General features: G+C 37.8%; 1 protein-coding gene across 1 annotated transcript; it reads right to left on the bottom strand.

Moving 5' to 3' along the window:
* Positions 1-1741: 1741 nt before the first annotated feature.
* On the bottom strand, positions 1742-11993 carry LOC118807957 (membrane-spanning 4-domains subfamily A member 8-like). The gene is made up of 8 exons (XM_036570167.1): positions 11897-11993; positions 11176-11356; positions 8671-8781; positions 8508-8564; positions 4752-4889; positions 2753-2866; positions 2460-2516; positions 1742-2266 (listed from the first exon to the last, which is right to left on the bottom strand). Exons 2-8 carry the CDS (start codon positions 11329-11331, stop codon positions 2171-2173), a joined length of 729 nt encoding a protein of 242 aa, XP_036426060.1. The 5' UTR covers positions 11332-11356; positions 11897-11993; the 3' UTR covers positions 1742-2170.
* Between the last annotated feature and the right edge of the window lie 5282 nt (positions 11994-17275).

Here is a 17275-nt window from a genome sequence, read left to right on the forward strand (position 1 = left end):
TGTTAGTCTGGAGTGTCTGTGAGCTTTAAGTGCAATAATTCTGATGGTAATTCAGTTAGCAGTAACAGTTAACAGTTAGCATAAGTCAGACATGTTCTTTTATTGATTTTCTGTCCTCTTGGATTCATGCTCAGTGCTAAAACTCTGATACCCAGCAAGACAGTCTTTATTTTTAATTACAAATTGAGTTGCATATTTAATATCAGATCCTTTTAATACTCAAAATCAATGTAAACTGACAGCCCTTTGTTTATAATATGAAGGCTAAAAGCAGAGATGTAATATAACAGTAGCGAGTGGGTTTTGGGTGATTTTGGAGCTGGATTGCTGAGTTTGATGAATGATCTGATGTGTGAATCATGTCACTGTTTTAACCCTTTGCTGTAATATGGTGGCCAAACAGCAGAGCAATATTATCAGGATTTTATGTGATTTTCCAAGCCAAATTACTCACTGATGCTGACTTCACAGCTTGATGACGTCATGCTTGCTAGTTAGGGGTGGGTCTGCTGAATGTCCTAATATGTGGATCATGTTTGTATCTTAAAACGTTCTGAAGTTATGAAGGCTAGAAGTGACCTACCGTTTTGCCCAGAAATTGCGGCCCCAGGGGTTAAATGATTCTTTGCATGGTGAAATGGTTCTTCAGATTGATGGAGAATGTGTTGTATATGTTTGTATATTACATCTTTTTGGAAACCACAAAGGGTTCTGCTATTGTTACAGGCTTGATATCATTAACAATAGCAGAATCCTTTTAGGTGCTAGACAGAACCATATACAACATATTTTCCATGAATCTGAAGAACAATTTCACCATATAAAGAACCACATAAGCAGACAAATAGTGCTTTGAGTGTTTATGGTGCAATATGGAATCACTGTCTTTACTACCCTTAAAGAAAGAGTGTAGTATTTAAAAAACAATACATTTTATGCATTTTAAACAAACTATGCTCCTTTATTATTTTTTTTAAATAGCAGTACTTTATAGGTGGTTGAAAAATCTATACAATAAAATAATCATGAAAAAAGAAACTGTCCACATATTGATGTTCAATGTGTGTATAATTATTATACAGGCCTTAGGAATGGAGATGAAAACCCCTCTCATAGAGCACTGTCTTTTACGGGAGCTGTGAAAATGCTGATAATAACTTTATAAGTAGTGTAAATGTATCCTAACTTTTGTTCATGTTATTTGTTCTCTAAAATATTCCAAGTTTCCTACAATGTTATAGAAATGATGCTGTGATGGAAACATTTTCAAACAGGCTTACTCACATACACAACCAGTTAAAGTTCAGTAGCTATTAAAGCATGCAGACTTGGTTAAACAGTTTTCATTGTTTTTAGTCTAAACATTAGGCTGTGCAAGACACATGGCCTAAGAAACATCAAGTGTGGTGTAATTGTTGGTGTCACATAAACAGCAACTAGCTGCCCACCTGGGACTTTTATGAAAACAGTCTCTGGAGTTTACAGACAACAGTGCAGTGAATAAAGAACAACCAGTGAGCAGCAGAACAGTGGATAACAACACAACTGTATTAGCACTGAGTAATATGATGGCGTTTTAGGGCCACTGTTAATAAAAATAAAAATGGAAGACTTTGAGAATTAAGTCATAATATTTCAGGAAAAAAGTCGTAATATTTTCAGAAAAAAGTCGTACGGGATGATATTACGAGAATAAAGTTGTAATATTTTGAGAAAAAAGTTGTGGTATTTCGAGGAAAAAAGTCATAATATTTCGAGAAAAAAGTCATACTATTTTGAGAAACAAAGTTGTAGAATTACGACATCAAAGTGGCATTAATACAAAAATATATAGGCCTATAGAATGTGTCCAATATATACAACAGACAAACATACTGAGAATTGATGTATTAAATAAAAACAAAGCATTGATGTTCTCATTACATTACTGAAGCATCTTTGCATCGGAGCAGTTCGACTTAAAACTTTGGAAGAAGAAAAAACAATATAAAACAGTGCAACAACTGGTAACAAACATCATAAAATTAAAATCAAAGGCAGTGCAATAAAAATGAAACCAGCAGCATACCATATATTCTGATACTAAATAAAACATGTAATTCTGAATATTTCTACAGTAGCAGTGCATATATAGTATTATTGTGATGTTTCATCTGGAGATTTTTTAGTCTCAGTTATCTGGTTGGCCTTTAATCTCACTGTATGGTGGAGGACTTTCCATTGGTGGACTGTTTATGGTGGCATTGTTGATCGCATTCAGTGGATACTATAAAACAAAGAACATGGACACTGTAAAAGCTGTAGACTATAAACTTTATATAGTGAGTAACTGGCAGCTTACTTGCCGATAAAGGGCTGTAAATTTACAGTACAGAACTGTAACACATTTCAAAGTAATTTTGCTCTAATTTCACAGTATTTACTCTTCTGACTCCATGGATAATTTTACATATTATTACCTGCTCACTGGGGTAATCAGGACGTCTTGCTTGGTTTGGAGCCACAGTGATGTTCACCTACAGACATACAGAGATTCATAAGCTGCATAGTTTATACAGGGTGAGTCACTTTACAAGGTCATTACAGCAGATAGAAAACATGTGTAAACCATGTTCACTGACAGTCATCTCTTGATCAAAAGGGGACAGTGTAAACAACAAAACTTAGCAATGCCAAGAAAAGGAAAAGGAAATCTACTCATTGGACATTTTATTGCATCTCTGAAATTGGCCTTATTTTTTCTGATACGTACAGAAGGTTCAGCACTGCAGGTGGCTTTACAGGCAAAGGCTGAGAGACAAAATGAGATGATGAACTGAATTATGGAAAAAATCAACAGAACTACAAAAATCCCAGTGGTGAGGCCCTAAAAAAGAAAAAAAAGAAAGGTTATTTCATCATAATCTGGTTCATTCTTAAGGTATATGAACTATGCAGTTTAAAAAGCCATGTGAAGACTTCATAAAAATATTTTAGTAACATTTTTGATAACAGTATTGCGTATTGTGCAAAAAAGAGACCATATAGATATGTATATATACATATTGAATAAAAAAACAGTGAACACTACTATTGACAATATTAAATTACTCTCTCTCTCTCTCTCTCTCTCTCTCTCTCTCTATATATATATATATATATATATATATATACATATATCAGGCATAACATTATGAACACCTCAGTGTCACTGCTGGACTGAGAATAGTCCACCAACCAAAAATATCCAGACAATAGCGTCCTGTGGGCAGCGTCCTGTGACCACTGATGAAGGACTAGAGGATGACCAACACATACTGTGCAGCAGCAGATGAGCTATCGTCTCTGACTTTACATCTACAAGGTGGACTGACAAGGTAGGAGTGTTTAATAGATTGGACAGTGAGTGGACACAGTGTTTAAAAACTCCAGCAACACTGCTGTGTCTGATCCACTCATACCAGCGCAACACACACTAAACACACCACCACCACGTCAGTGTTACTGCAGTGATCCACCACCCAAATAGTACCTGCTCTGTGATGGTCCATGGGGGTCCTGACCACTGAAGAACAGGGTAAAAGGGGGCTATTAAGTATGCAGAGAAACAGATGGACTACAGTCTGTAATTGTAGAACTACAAAGTGCACCTATATAGTAAGTGGAGCTGATAAAATGGACAATGAGCGTAGAAACAAGGAGGTGGTCATAATGTTATGCCCGAATATATATGCACACACACACACACATATATATATATATATATATATATATATATATATATATACACTGTGGGAATTTGCCCATTCATCCAGAAGAACGTTTGTGAGGTTGACGTTTGTGTGACACCGATGTTGGACGAGAGGGCCTCGCTCACAATTTCCATTCTAGTTCATCCCAAAGGTGTTTGATGGGGTTGAGGTCAGGGCTTTGTGCGGGCCAGTCATGTTCTTCCACACCAAACTCACTCAGCCATGCCTTTATGAACCTTGCTTTGTGCACTGGGGCTCAGCCATGCTGGAACAGAAATGCGTCTTCTCCAAACTGTTCCCACAAAGTTAGAAGTGAACAATTGTCCAAAAAGTCTTGATGTGCTGAAGCATTAAGATGGAACTAAGGGGCCTAGGCCAACCCCTGAAAAACAACCCCACAGTGTTATCCCTCCTCCACCAAACGTTACAGTTGGCACAATGCAGTCAGGCAGGTAATGTTCTCCTTGCATTTGTCAAATCCCGACTCGTCTATCAGACTGACAGATAGAGAAGCGTGATTCAACACTCCACAGAGTCCAGTAACGGCATGCCTTACAAAACTCCCCACAATGCGTGGCATTGTGCATTTTAATCTTAGGCTTGTGTGTAGCTGCTCGGCCGTGGAAACCCATTTCGTGAAGCTCCTGATGCACAGTTCTTTTACTGAAGTGGCTTCCAGAAGCAATTTGGAACTTACAAAACTCACAAGCTCCACTCTGTGAGTTTGAGTGGTCTACCGTTTCATGGCTAAGCTATTGTTGCTCCTAGGTGCCTCCATTTCATAATAATAGCACTTACAGTTGACAGGCCAATCTAGCAGGACAGAAATTTCACAAACTGACTTGTGGCAGAGGTGGCATCCTATGACAGTGCCATGTTTAAAGTCACTCCTGAAAAGTGCATTACTTGTATTTAACTGCCATTTTCACTGGAAATCAAATGAATGCAGGATGGTCTCTGGCCATTCAAATAAAATGAAGCGATGTACCATTAATTATGTCATGTGGTGAAAAATCTTACCTTAGGGCTACAACCATAGCCACTATTATGGTTGCAGTACCTAAACAGTTGCCCTAGTGTCAAATCCAGGGAAAGCAGGATGATGTTTATTCCTGCAATTATGGTGCTAAACACATTCATCCACAGAGCACCCCTCACCTAGATGAGAATCAGAAAACAAAAGCAAAGGATTAATGCTATTAATTGAGCAAGTGCTGGTTAACTGAACATATTTGTTGTCTAGCCTTTTTCATTTTGAAGCAGAACGAGGCATAACAGAAGAAGAAAACACCAATGGCATCAAATAGATCATCAAATCAAATGGGGCTTCCAACTAGTGCAACCGTCTAGGTGTTTGTCTTATCACCGAGAGACTGAGATTCAATCACTGGCTGACTTTTCGTAAATAAAAATGGTAAAGCTGAGAGTGTGATAACATGAAATGTGTCTGTGCAGTAACTGCCTTCCAACACTATCAGATAAAGAGAGGACACACTGTGTCATTTGTACTGAAACTGACATTTTAAGCCAGAAGTATTACACCACACCACTCATTTACATTTACTCAAAGCCTTCACACCTGACACATGCAGTGAGCAGCACTGCAGCCAGTTTCTCAGGTTTCTTGCACAGTCAATATGGCAACAATCCAAACAGCAGAGCACAGCAGTAACATTAGCTGAAGGAGAGTCATTTCAGCTGAGCTGCCTACAAGTTTCCTCACAAGGTCTCTTTCAAACAGACAATAGCTTTGAGCTCAACTGCTCTCTACACAAACTTTACCTATTTATGCAAATTCATTAAGATTCTGGGGCCAGATTCATCAAAGCGTCTTAAGAAAGAAAATCCTCTTAACTTCGTTCTTATCATTTTTTTTTCATTAACTTCAAGTAACAATAGTTATTCTTCAAACACATTCTTAGAAATTCTTTTTCTTTTCTTAACTATTTTCGTGAGAGGAATTCTAAGAACAAGTGGTATTCCTGAAAATATTCTGTTTTACACGTTTGTTCTTTTTTCACATTTTTTTGATTTTGTCACTGCGAATTCCACCCACTAGTCAGGACTCACCCAATTAATTGATTCCACCTGTGCTAGGAGGGCAAACGCTGGTACAGGCTTCCTCCGAGTCCTGTGAAACACCACCGCATCTTTTCGAACTCACTGGACAGCTGAACGCACTCAGAGGCGAACACCAGCTGCCAGTTCTGTTACATCAGCTAACACACACCTGTGCTGACTAGCATCGCACTGAGTGATGCGGTAGAGCGAGGGACATCCTACCAACCCAGAGACAGCAAGGCCAATTGTGCTGTCTTGGACTCTCGGCCCCGGATGGTTGTAGGGATCAAGCTCACAATGTCCTGATGATTGGGATGGTTGTGCCACTCGGGAGCCCTCTATTAAATGCTTCCTTAACCTTACAAAAGCCTCACACTTGTCTTGGGCTGTAAGAGTTGACAAACTCTGCAACTCCTGCCCATCCTCACCTCTTGCTTTCTCCCATCACCCCACAATTATTTTACAAGGAGGATTTTTTTTTCTTCCCCCATCACCTTTAGTTCTTGCGTGTTAAATTGTTTGGTTGGATGTTTTTTTTTCCCTATTCTGCTGTCATTTGCACAGATTAACCTAACAGCAGAAATAATAGTTAATACAAATTCAAACTGTATCTTTCATCATGTATAGTGTGGGGTAAAATGCAACGTAACCCACACAAGAAAACAAGGAAGGTTTGCTTTAGAACATCTTAGGAAAGTAATTCAGATCATCTGAAAAGAATATTTGAGAACTTCTTAAGGTTTTTTCAAGAACTGCATTTAAGAACATTCTTTTGAACTTCTTAGTGTTTGTCTTAAGAACCTAAGGTTAAACCTTAAAGTTTTTTCTTAGGAAAGTGTTTGTGAATCTGTCCCCTGATGGTCAGTGAAGACATCTGCACATTATAATTACTCAACAAAACACAGATATGTGGGACTCTCAGCTCTACATCAGTTATATACAGTCTGAAATAACAAGCCTTGCCATTTGCACGGTGAAACATCTGGGTCTGTATCCAAGTAGTGGAATTTAACTTCCTTTCTTATCTCCTTTCCTTGAACTGTAGCCTATGGACTTTGTAAATGCTGTACATCGGCAGAGCTCACTGGCATGTTGCCATTTACATGGCTTGAGTTCAGGTAAAATCAAGGAAGTCATTTATGAATGAAGTTTCATTCAACAGATGGGCACAGCCAAGGTTGCCCAGGTTTTCAAAACTGTTCTTTTTATTGACAGGAAAGTTGTTTGGTTTAACAGTAGCTTCTTTTTTTGTCCTGTGGCTGAAAATCACACTAAAATGCTGCACAATGTGCACTGTATTGTATTTTTTCCACAGGACAATATAACCTCCTGTTCAAATATGAGACATCATACACTAACATGCATTGCACCTCTAAAATAAAGGCAACAACTATATGTCAAACATTTCAAATAAAGCTGTGAACATTTATAAAAAATGAAATATTTTGTTTCATTTTAGTGGCATGTCACAATTTCGTGCCAAACGTGTGACTTTTTCCTTTAAACTCACAAGAACAACTTTATTCAAAAAAGGAAATTCTTGTCACTGTTTCTTGTGTTTGTTTTTCACTTTGATTTGTAATGATCTCCTGGGTTTTTACAAGCGAAACACTAAGATAAGTGGTATTAAATAATTTGCTTAGGTGCCTAATTTTTTTTGCTTAGAACTAAATATACATCAAACAAATTATTTTTTCAAGTGATGAATTCTCTGATACAGATGGATTACTGTAGTACAGTTTATGTAAATACACAAGTTTATCAATGTTTTACTCATTCAGTTGCACAAGTTTATCATGATAATCATAACAGCTTATTTCCTCTTATATGATTACCCAAATGTAATTGAGTGAACTGCTATGTTTCTAAGCCTTATCTGGTTGTAACAGTTGTGTAATTACCTACATTATGAGAGTCATTACATTGTATCTGCACAGGAAACACCAACTGTCCTAACATTTATCTAGCTGTAGTATTATGCTTGTGTTTTTTCATGGCAACTTAACCAATCTTCTGTCTTTAAAGCACTCTGTATTGTGACTGTATTTACACAGTAACTGCACATATCTGTAAAAGTAACATTTTAAAAGAATTCATTAAAACAGTTATTACACTAAAAGCAATATCTTGATTTGCAATCTTCAATCTTAATGCATCTACACACAGACCTCCAAAAAAGAATTAATATCAGTCTGTAAATGCACAGTAGCTTCATAAAAATATCTATATTTTGAATTAATAGATAAATGGACACATGCTGTTGCTGAGTAAAACATTACAGACTTTGATTAGGTGACCATGCCACAATACAAGCAAAGTACCACAAGTAGCTATATGTTAGGAATGTTATCAGTTCCAATGCAGATGCAGTGTAAATACTCTCATAATGTAGGAAATTAAACCTCAGTTCATACAAACATAATTGCCATCACACTGTTACACATGTGTAATTACATAAGTAGAAACATGCTGTTACAACTACCAGAATATGATTGTGTTACTACATGAGGAAACACTGAAGTTGATACACATAAAAACACTGTTAGAGACCAAATTATTTCTAAGTAACAAATGATATAGTTCAGTTCTTTATTAATCATGCATTCACAATATAGTACAGTTTTAAGGACCTTCAATGTATTGTTGAAATATACCTCAGAGTATCTTCATGCAAAAAATGTAAAAACACTTAAACTGTAGTTGGTGTTCACATACCACACAGTGATGAAGCTTGTTATTTGCTGAAACAGCCAGAGAGCCAGTGCTGATGTACTGAATGAGAGGAAAAATGTATTTTAGTAGAGTTTTCATTTAAATTGGTATTGGGGATTATTTATAGATGTATCTCAATCTGATGGAATGATTGAATAAATCTTACCACCAAAGCACCCCAAAATGCAATTCCACTGAAGACAGTGAATGCGGGAATGTAGACGGTTAGCACCATACCAAGCAAGAATGTGAACAAACCGATCATTATTTGAACACTCTGTGGAAAAAAAAACAAACAAAAAACAGATGTTTGAGTAATATCAATACCGGTTGCATTTGAATACTGAAAGCTGTGAACCTCTATTGCAGTTTATGCACATAATTTATTTTACTAGAGCTTGAATGGTCAAATGATGAGTGAATGTAGGATGTATAACTAAAATTATAAAAATTATATACTCATACATATTATTTCTACTGTAAAAAGTGGCTCATCAGATCTACCTAAAAAAAAAAAACACTTCATGTGGTAACAAGTAAATTAACTAGTTTTGTTCAACCTAATTAAAAAACTTTGAATGTGCGATTCTTTCAATGTAATTTTTTAAGTTGAATAAAACTAGTTCAATTGCTTGTTACCACATGAAGCCATTGTTTTAAGTAGATCTGATGAGCCACTTTTTACAATTCAGCAAAAATACTTTTGTATTAAGATATTTTATATATTATTAAGTTTCATAACCATGGCTCACATATACATTAGACTCTGTTCTAATTGTCACTTAATACTCGATCTTAATCTCAAAATTCAAACGTAGCAAATGTGAATTCCCCATTTCTTGAAATTCCCTCTTTCTAAAGCCATCACCACTTTACAGACTCTTTTAAATGACCGTATGTGCAACTGTATTACATTCTGACCTCCACTGACAAAAGTCTGACACACAACTGCATGTAATCAACATAGCTATCACAGCTAATCTCATGTTTTCTGATGACGACATTTATCAAGAGGTAACATACACAAAGAGAAAAGCAAATGCCCTGAAACCAATCCCACTGTGACTCCACAGGAAATCTCCCACTGTAACCAGGAACTTCTATCCATTTCCTTTCAGTCAGTGTAAACTACTCCATCCACTGACGTCATTGCTATGATTCATTAGTAAACATAAACTGAACAAGCTCAGGCTTCTCCTACACTTATTTTATCTTGTCTTTCCTGTGTTTCTACTTTTTATTCACTTACAACTCTCACTTCCTTCTTCACAACTCATATACAGTACTGTTACAGTTAGTTATTTATTTATTCATTCCATTATATTCATCAATTGTACATAAGTGTCCATATCCGACATTTTTTTATATTGTATTTACTCTGAGATCTGCTTTTAATTTGTATGTAGGTTTATGTATCAGAAACGGTCACAATTAATTTTCATGTAAACATCTTCCAATCTCTACCCTTAGAATTATATTAGCTGTTCTTGTCACTTTGCCTTCAAGAGAATGAGTCGAAGCCCAACAGCAAAGGTTTCAGAGTGGCTTTGTCAAGGTTTTAACTTGAACCTCATTGAGCTGCTGAGGCAGGACCTTAAATGGGCAGTTCATGCTCAAAAGTCTTCCAATTGGTCCCTCCACATCATTATGAAGATTAAGATTAAGAGACCCTTATTAGTCCTACAAAGGGGAAATTTCACCTCCACAATCTAACCCACCCATGCAGTGAAACACCACATACACACTAGGGGGCAGTGAGCACACCTGCCCAGAGCAGTGGGCAGCCCTATCCATGGCGCCTGTGGAGCAGCTGGGGGTTAGGTGCCTCGCTCAAGGGCACCTAAGTCATGTACTGTCGGCTCAGGGATTTAAACCGGTGAGCCTTCTGGTCACAAGGCTGGTACCTTAATCTCCAGCCCTCCAAGACTCAACTCCAGTCATAAGAAGTGCTTGGTTGAAGCAGTTGCTGCTAAAGTTGGCAGGAGTGGTGGTACAGCAGGTGAGTTATATGGGTTTTGCCAAACTTTCAGTACTGCTTTCCACTTCAGTTTTTCTGTACCTCTTTTTTAGTCTGAAGGCGCTGCTCTTGCGTTTCTTTTGTTTGGCCACAACCTCCCACCATTTCTTTATTAACTCCCCTGTGAGACTCTCTATATTGTTGCCATGGTAGCTCAACAGTAACACACTTGCCCCTGTGTTGTGAGGTTGTGAGTTTAAGTATAGCTTAGTGTAACCTCTTAGGTTTTTTTCAACACTTTCGAGTCTGTACCACTCTGCACTTGAGTCCACTTTTTGCGTGTGGCCAGTGGCTTACCCCACCTAGTTTTCTGGTATCTGAACAGGGGAACTGCTCGTTTGATCCCCACTCGAGGTAAACCAGCTGTCACACTACACCTTGCCTTAGATTACATTTTGTATGAGGATCTGAAACAGCTGAATGTGACAAATATAGAATAATAGACGAAATCAAGGAGGTTCAACTACTTTTTCATGGCAATGCAAGCTGTTATTTCAACTAAATTTTCACATATGAACTGCAGAGTGAATTAAACAAAACGAAAAAATGAACTATGTTTGAACACTCCAACAAGCTAAAATGCAACAGTAACTAAATGTTCAATTATGTGGGCTACTTAACACAAAAACATGACCAGCAAGTTGGGTATCTTACTCCTAATGCTTTTGGTTCTCCTTTCAGAAACGTCCGAAGTGGGCCTACAGTGTAGATAAGTTGCTCAGGTTCAGTTGATGCTGGTGGAGAGATCACGTGGGTCACAATGGTGTAGCCATTCCTCGTGTTAGGGAGCGGAACAGCAGTGGCCGACATCTTTAAAGCGGACTGAATTATTCACCTGTGAAAGACCAAACATTCATCACACTGTCAGTACAAGAGAACTACAACAGAACTGTTAAAGATCACAGCTGTTGAGTTTCCCTTTAAAACCAATGAAACTATTTTGAAAGTTTGAAAACTGTATCATTCTTGGAATGCAAACATGGAGTTGCTATTAAAGTTAACATTAAATGTTGAAAATTAGGTTGAAACAAACTAAATAAACCAAGACAAATGACAGATGAACGGCAAATATGAAAAACACACGAAAGAATGTCACGTCACACTGGAAAATAGTCTAATAATATAGATTATTTGTATTTCAATAGGTCAACAAACTTCACTAAAAACATTCAGTAAAGGGCTATGTATGAAGTGGTTACTCTTAATAAACCATGAAAACAAAAGAATATAAATTAGCATGAAACCAGGCCATAATGTGACCTACAGGTATAACTATAGATATACCTATTGTAAATAGATTATTATGTTACATACATGAATAATTAGTACATATTCATGAAATAAGTTTATGAAATATAAAATTAACCACTGTTACCAGAAAAGAAGAGCTGTTGTTTTCGTCGTGGAGTGCAGTTGGTGTTTGCTGTTTCTCTTCCTCTTCTGAAAGACTCTTCTGTGTCCCTCAGGAGGAGTGGCTTACACACTGCTTTCCACAGAAAATAAACGTATGTATTCCTTCAAGCTGGACCAAGTCCAAGTAGGCGAGACTTAACTAGCATGTCTCAGACTGAGCTCCAAACAGGTTTGCATTCTGTTAAAGGCTTTGTTAGGGGTCTAAAACAAATACCTACAAACAGACTGAACTCTAGCAGGTCCAGAGCATAGGATAAACTCAGAAACGTCAAAATGTCTGTCTATAACTCAACTTTATTGAATTCAGCAATGAATAGTGCAGGAAAAATTGAAAAAGGGAAAAAAAAACAGTGCCCTCTGGCTAGGCTAGCACTCACTGTCAGTCTCGGCTCTCCTAAAATAAAGAGTTCCCAGAACAAAAAACATTAAATTAAAGCTACAGAACAGAATAACTCAACTAAAACTAAACTCAGGGATGCCATGATCCCACAATATAAATAGTTTTATATGCACCATATACCGTCATGCTTGAAATTGCAGTATTTCCTGATGTAAAATGAGTCTTGTTGGATCTTTTCCATTTATAATGTGATCTTACAACCAACAAAGTAAAACACTCGTCTGGGTAAGAGAGAGGGTGGCACGATGATGAAAACATACTATTTTTGAAGCCCCTTGTTGACTGAGGCTAAATGATTAATGAAATAATATGAAAACAGTTTGTTTCTTCATGACAATAGAGGCAAATATCAGCATCACTGACATTCAATGGCTCAAAAAACCCACAGCGTAGACCCCCATTAATAAATTGTTACTTTATTGAACTTCATTTTTATCTGAAAAAAGCAAATCTGCACAGATCACCTTTAGGTTCGGTCGCTATAAAAGAGCAAAAGTGCTGGTATAATAAATAATTTCAATATTCACACAAGCACATCCACTTGACTTTTAGACATTTAACATGAAATCCTAAAAGAAAAGAATTAAATTTGGTAGTGGATCAAACATGGATCTAGAAAAAAATGTGTTCTGTCCATGTATTTAATGCAAAACAGATGCAAAAATTATTTTATCAGCAACATCTGAATCTGAGTCACAGAAATTCCCCTAAACTTCTCAACAACCAAAAATGGAGCATTCTAACGCGTCTCCTATTTGGAGGTTTTCCAGCTGCAGTATTGCCTCACTCAGGAAATGTGCAGAGGGGTTTGGGGCGTTGGGGAGAGGGGGGGCTGGGATTTCTTGGAAAACGTGTTTGCAGTAAATTCACACAATAACAACAGGTTTAATTAAGTATATAACATTTACAAATTAACAATGTCATTAATTATAAGAAAGCAATAAAGAAAGAAAGAAAGAAAGAAAGAAAGGAAGAGTGTTTGTCACAAAGTTTTACCTTAATGTGAAAACCTTATTATTATGCTTAAATGTAAATTCCAAGGCTCGTACACAGAAAGTTTAGCTTTAGCTTCCTACACTTACACTAAGTTTCAACTCTCTTGTTATCTGATATTTTTATATTATTATTCTTTTTCTGTTTTCTTCTTATTGTTCTGCTAAATCGTTGTCTGCTAACTCATTGCTCAGGTTGAAATTACAACAATGAATTAACTCCAGAATATATGGTCTGATGGTGAGAGGCAGGCTGATTTACAGTTTTTTGATTGGACATACCGTTTTCTCTGTAGCAATGACTCAGTCATTTTTTTTTCCAATATGAATGAAAGGCTGAATGCTCAAGAAAAGGTGGTGTAAATTTGTATAGTGCTTCAACACACTAGCAAACACTTAGCAACCCCCTAGCAACCTTGACAGATATCATGGTAAGCATCTAGTAACACCCTGTAGTACGCCCTTTTCACAAAAAAAAACAAAAAAAAACAAAAGTGCTTAATTGCTGGGTAAAACAAGTTCCGCTACTGCTGTAAGGACAGTTTCCAACCTCAAGAATACAGGCGTACATATCACTTCATGCTCACCACAGAAAGGTGTGTCTCTTGATCTTTATCATAGTTGAAGATTGAAATTCGAGAACGTGTCCAGAATTGTTGGAGAACCAAGCACATAACAATGTGGCAGTCCAAACTAAATAAATGTAGTTATGGTATAACTGAAGTTTGGGGGGGAGGAGCATGGCAGAAACCCCTCCTTCTTCCAATCTAACACCTTATAAATTAACATCCTCACCTTCCGTTCACAATCAGTTGTGTGATGCTAGGGCAGCTACGAGCCGCTCTGGTACAGACCTCTATTCTCTCTCCTGAATTCCCTTCGGCCGTCTGCCTGCTTCTTCTGCAGATACAGTCCAGTCCACATCCCAATCAAATCCATTTTCTTTGTACCTGTTGGTCTGGCTAGCGAGCCCTTAATCTAGGATCTTGATTTCCCCGGGCATGTGCGTTCTCCCTGCCCGGTTCCAGCGCTTCCTTGGCGGCTCATTCCAGTGGTTCCTTGATGGTTCACGTTCCTCTACTCCTGCCCTCACCCTCCACAACCTTCGTCCAAACCGCATCCTTCTCTGGACCACGACTATGCACCAGTGTGCCCTAATAGACGAATTGCATCTCCTATGCTAATGTATTCCACTCTGTCTTGGCTCCGGGTGGAGGTAAAGAACCCTGCTCTTTGCTGCCATTGTTTGACCCTCAGCTTGAGCGGCTGCACAGACCATGCAACAATGCCACATATCGCTCCACTCAAACAGGGAATGTATAACTCCATGTTTCAACGTTGCTAAAGTATATTTGCCGACTGATTTCACTCCTTGATCTCCCCCGACCCCAATCATGTTGAAAAACTCGTGGCGACAGCAGAGCAGTGTTGCTTTCCTTACTGTAGAAAACGCCACCATGGCTGCGGTGCTTGAAGACTCTACGGCTTGCGTTCCTCCGCTCCTGCTCTCGCCTTACACAAACCTGCTCAAAGTCAAAGTTTATTTATATGGCGCTTTTTTACAACAGGTGTTGTCACAAAGCAGCTTTACAGAAAAATTCGGGTCCCATCCCCAATTAACTAGCTAATGGTGACAGTGGCAAGAAAAAACTCCCTAAGAGCAAGAGAAAGAAACCTTGAGAGGAACCAGAACTCAAAAGGGAAACCATAGTCATGGTCCAGAGAAGGGTGCATACAGAGAAATTCATAAGCTGCATAGTTTATACAGGGCGAGTCACTATACAAGGTCATTACAGCAGATAGCAAACGTGTAAACAATGTTCAATGACAGTCATCTTTTGGTCAAAGGGGGGTGGTGCAAACAACAAAACCCAGCAACAACATTAAAAAGAAATCTAGCCACTGGATATTTTATTGCATCTCTGAAAATGTCCTTACACTATAAAAAGTGGCTTGTCAGATCTACCTAAAAATTATTTAATGTGGTGACAAGTAAATTAACTAGTTTCACACACACACACACACACACACATACACACACACACATAAATATCATGTAGATTTAATGATTTTCCACACTGCCAGATTCTACAGCAGCAGACTGATCTCATCTGGAAATCAGCCCTTTATTCTCATTTTTTGCTTCATAAAATTTTAAAGTATGACTGATATCAAACCCTTGATAAACTTAACTGGACAGATTTAAACTAAAAGTCTGAAGTCTAGTAAGTGGTAAGCTTTCATTTTTGGATGGATCATTGCTTTCTTTCTTTCATAGTTTTTGAATAACGGGTGCAAATAGAGCTGGATGATATGGCCACAAATGTTATCACAATAAACAAAATTCATATCGTTCAATATTGATACATATCGCAATAAATGTCAAATCATTATTTATTTCAAATTTAAAGGCTGATTTTTGCTCCTGAGTGGTTAATTGCTGTTTTAAACTATCCTTTATGGTCAGAACATGATACACACTTGCCAAATAGTGGAACATTTCACAAGTCTTGGGGCAGTGGGAGAAAGTTTCTGGTTGGCTGTTTTTACCAGCTGAAAAAGCACAGCTGCAGTTTTTGTAATAGTCATAATTTAAGAAAGAGCTGTCTGGTGACGAGTGCTAGACTATCCTATTACAAATGCTAAACAAGTGGCCAACAACAGTGCTGAACTGTTTAGTTTCTCAACAACGTCAGTTTAGTACAAGCAGCAAACGTTAGCTGGCTCGGTACGTCAGTGATGGATCACACCCCCTTACTGCCGTCACTCCTACCACAACCCTGTCAGAGTACATCACAGTATTCAAACACCAGCTAGCAGGCGTCTGGATTTCTCTATAGTAATTTGAGGGGTGAACCGCAATATATCTCACACCAGACAAACAGAGTCCTCCTTTTAGGTACAGTTACTACAGTAACATCAAGTCGCTGTGTTGTGCGAGTGACAGAGCGCTGCTTCAAGTTAGCCAGCTGCTAAAAACAGCTAGCCTGGGAAGACAGTGTTCTCCCACTTTCCAATGCCTTTCCAATGCCTTTCGTTTTAATCAGGGCTGTAACTTGCATGAACCCACTTCTTTCTTTCACTTTCGTTGCTTGGGAATGCACTAATACTTAAATATAACTCCACGTTTCAGACATTGCCAACGTATATTTGGTGATTCATTTTACTTACTCGCCCCCTTCCTCTCTAACCATGTCGAAAAACTTGGAAGTGCACCCGCTGTCGCTAGAACGTGGAGGTGTGAGAATGGTGTATTATATCGAAAATTATCAAACATTTCTTATATTTCTATTGAGTAAAGTTATATCATGATAATTATCATTATCGTTTTATCACCCAGCCCTAGGTGCAAAAGGTTAATGTGTGTAAATGATCATTTTTTGTAAAAGTCGATCAGCTACTACTTAGTTTTTGTGTGAAACTGATGTCTTTTTAAACTCATAGTACATGTTGATCTCTATGAGCTGCTAAAACCACTGAAAGCTGATTAGGGAGCATCTATGAGCACAAAGCATCACCATGAAACCTTATGAACCAGTAAAGCCTTTTAGCAGAGAGAGCACAAAGAATGGGCAGTTGGGGTTTTTTAGAATGACCTCTGTATATGATTACTCAAATGAAAGGTTCTCAAATGAAGATTTTGCCCAGACTAAACTTTTGCCTTTTTTTGGCATGAAAAACAAGAGATTTTTAATAAATAAGGCAAATAAGGAAAAGCCTCAGGACAGCAGTATAGTTTTAATAATACTGAATTTGATCCAAAGTTCTGGATATTTTTACATTGATCAATTCTTCCCGTGTTTTAGTCTAAGAGCTTTTAGTCTCAGTACTATTTTTTTCTGTTAAAATTACTTGATTTTTTTTTCCTGGGGAGCAAAACTGTGTGTGTGTGTGTGTGTGTGAGTGTGTGTGTGTGCATGTGTGTGTGTGTGTGAGTGTGTGTGTGTGT

The sequence above is a fragment of the Colossoma macropomum genome, unplaced genomic scaffold (assembly GCF_904425465.1).
Source record: "Colossoma macropomum unplaced genomic scaffold, Colossoma_macropomum, whole genome shotgun sequence".
NCBI lineage: Eukaryota > Metazoa > Chordata > Actinopteri > Characiformes > Serrasalmidae > Colossoma > Colossoma macropomum.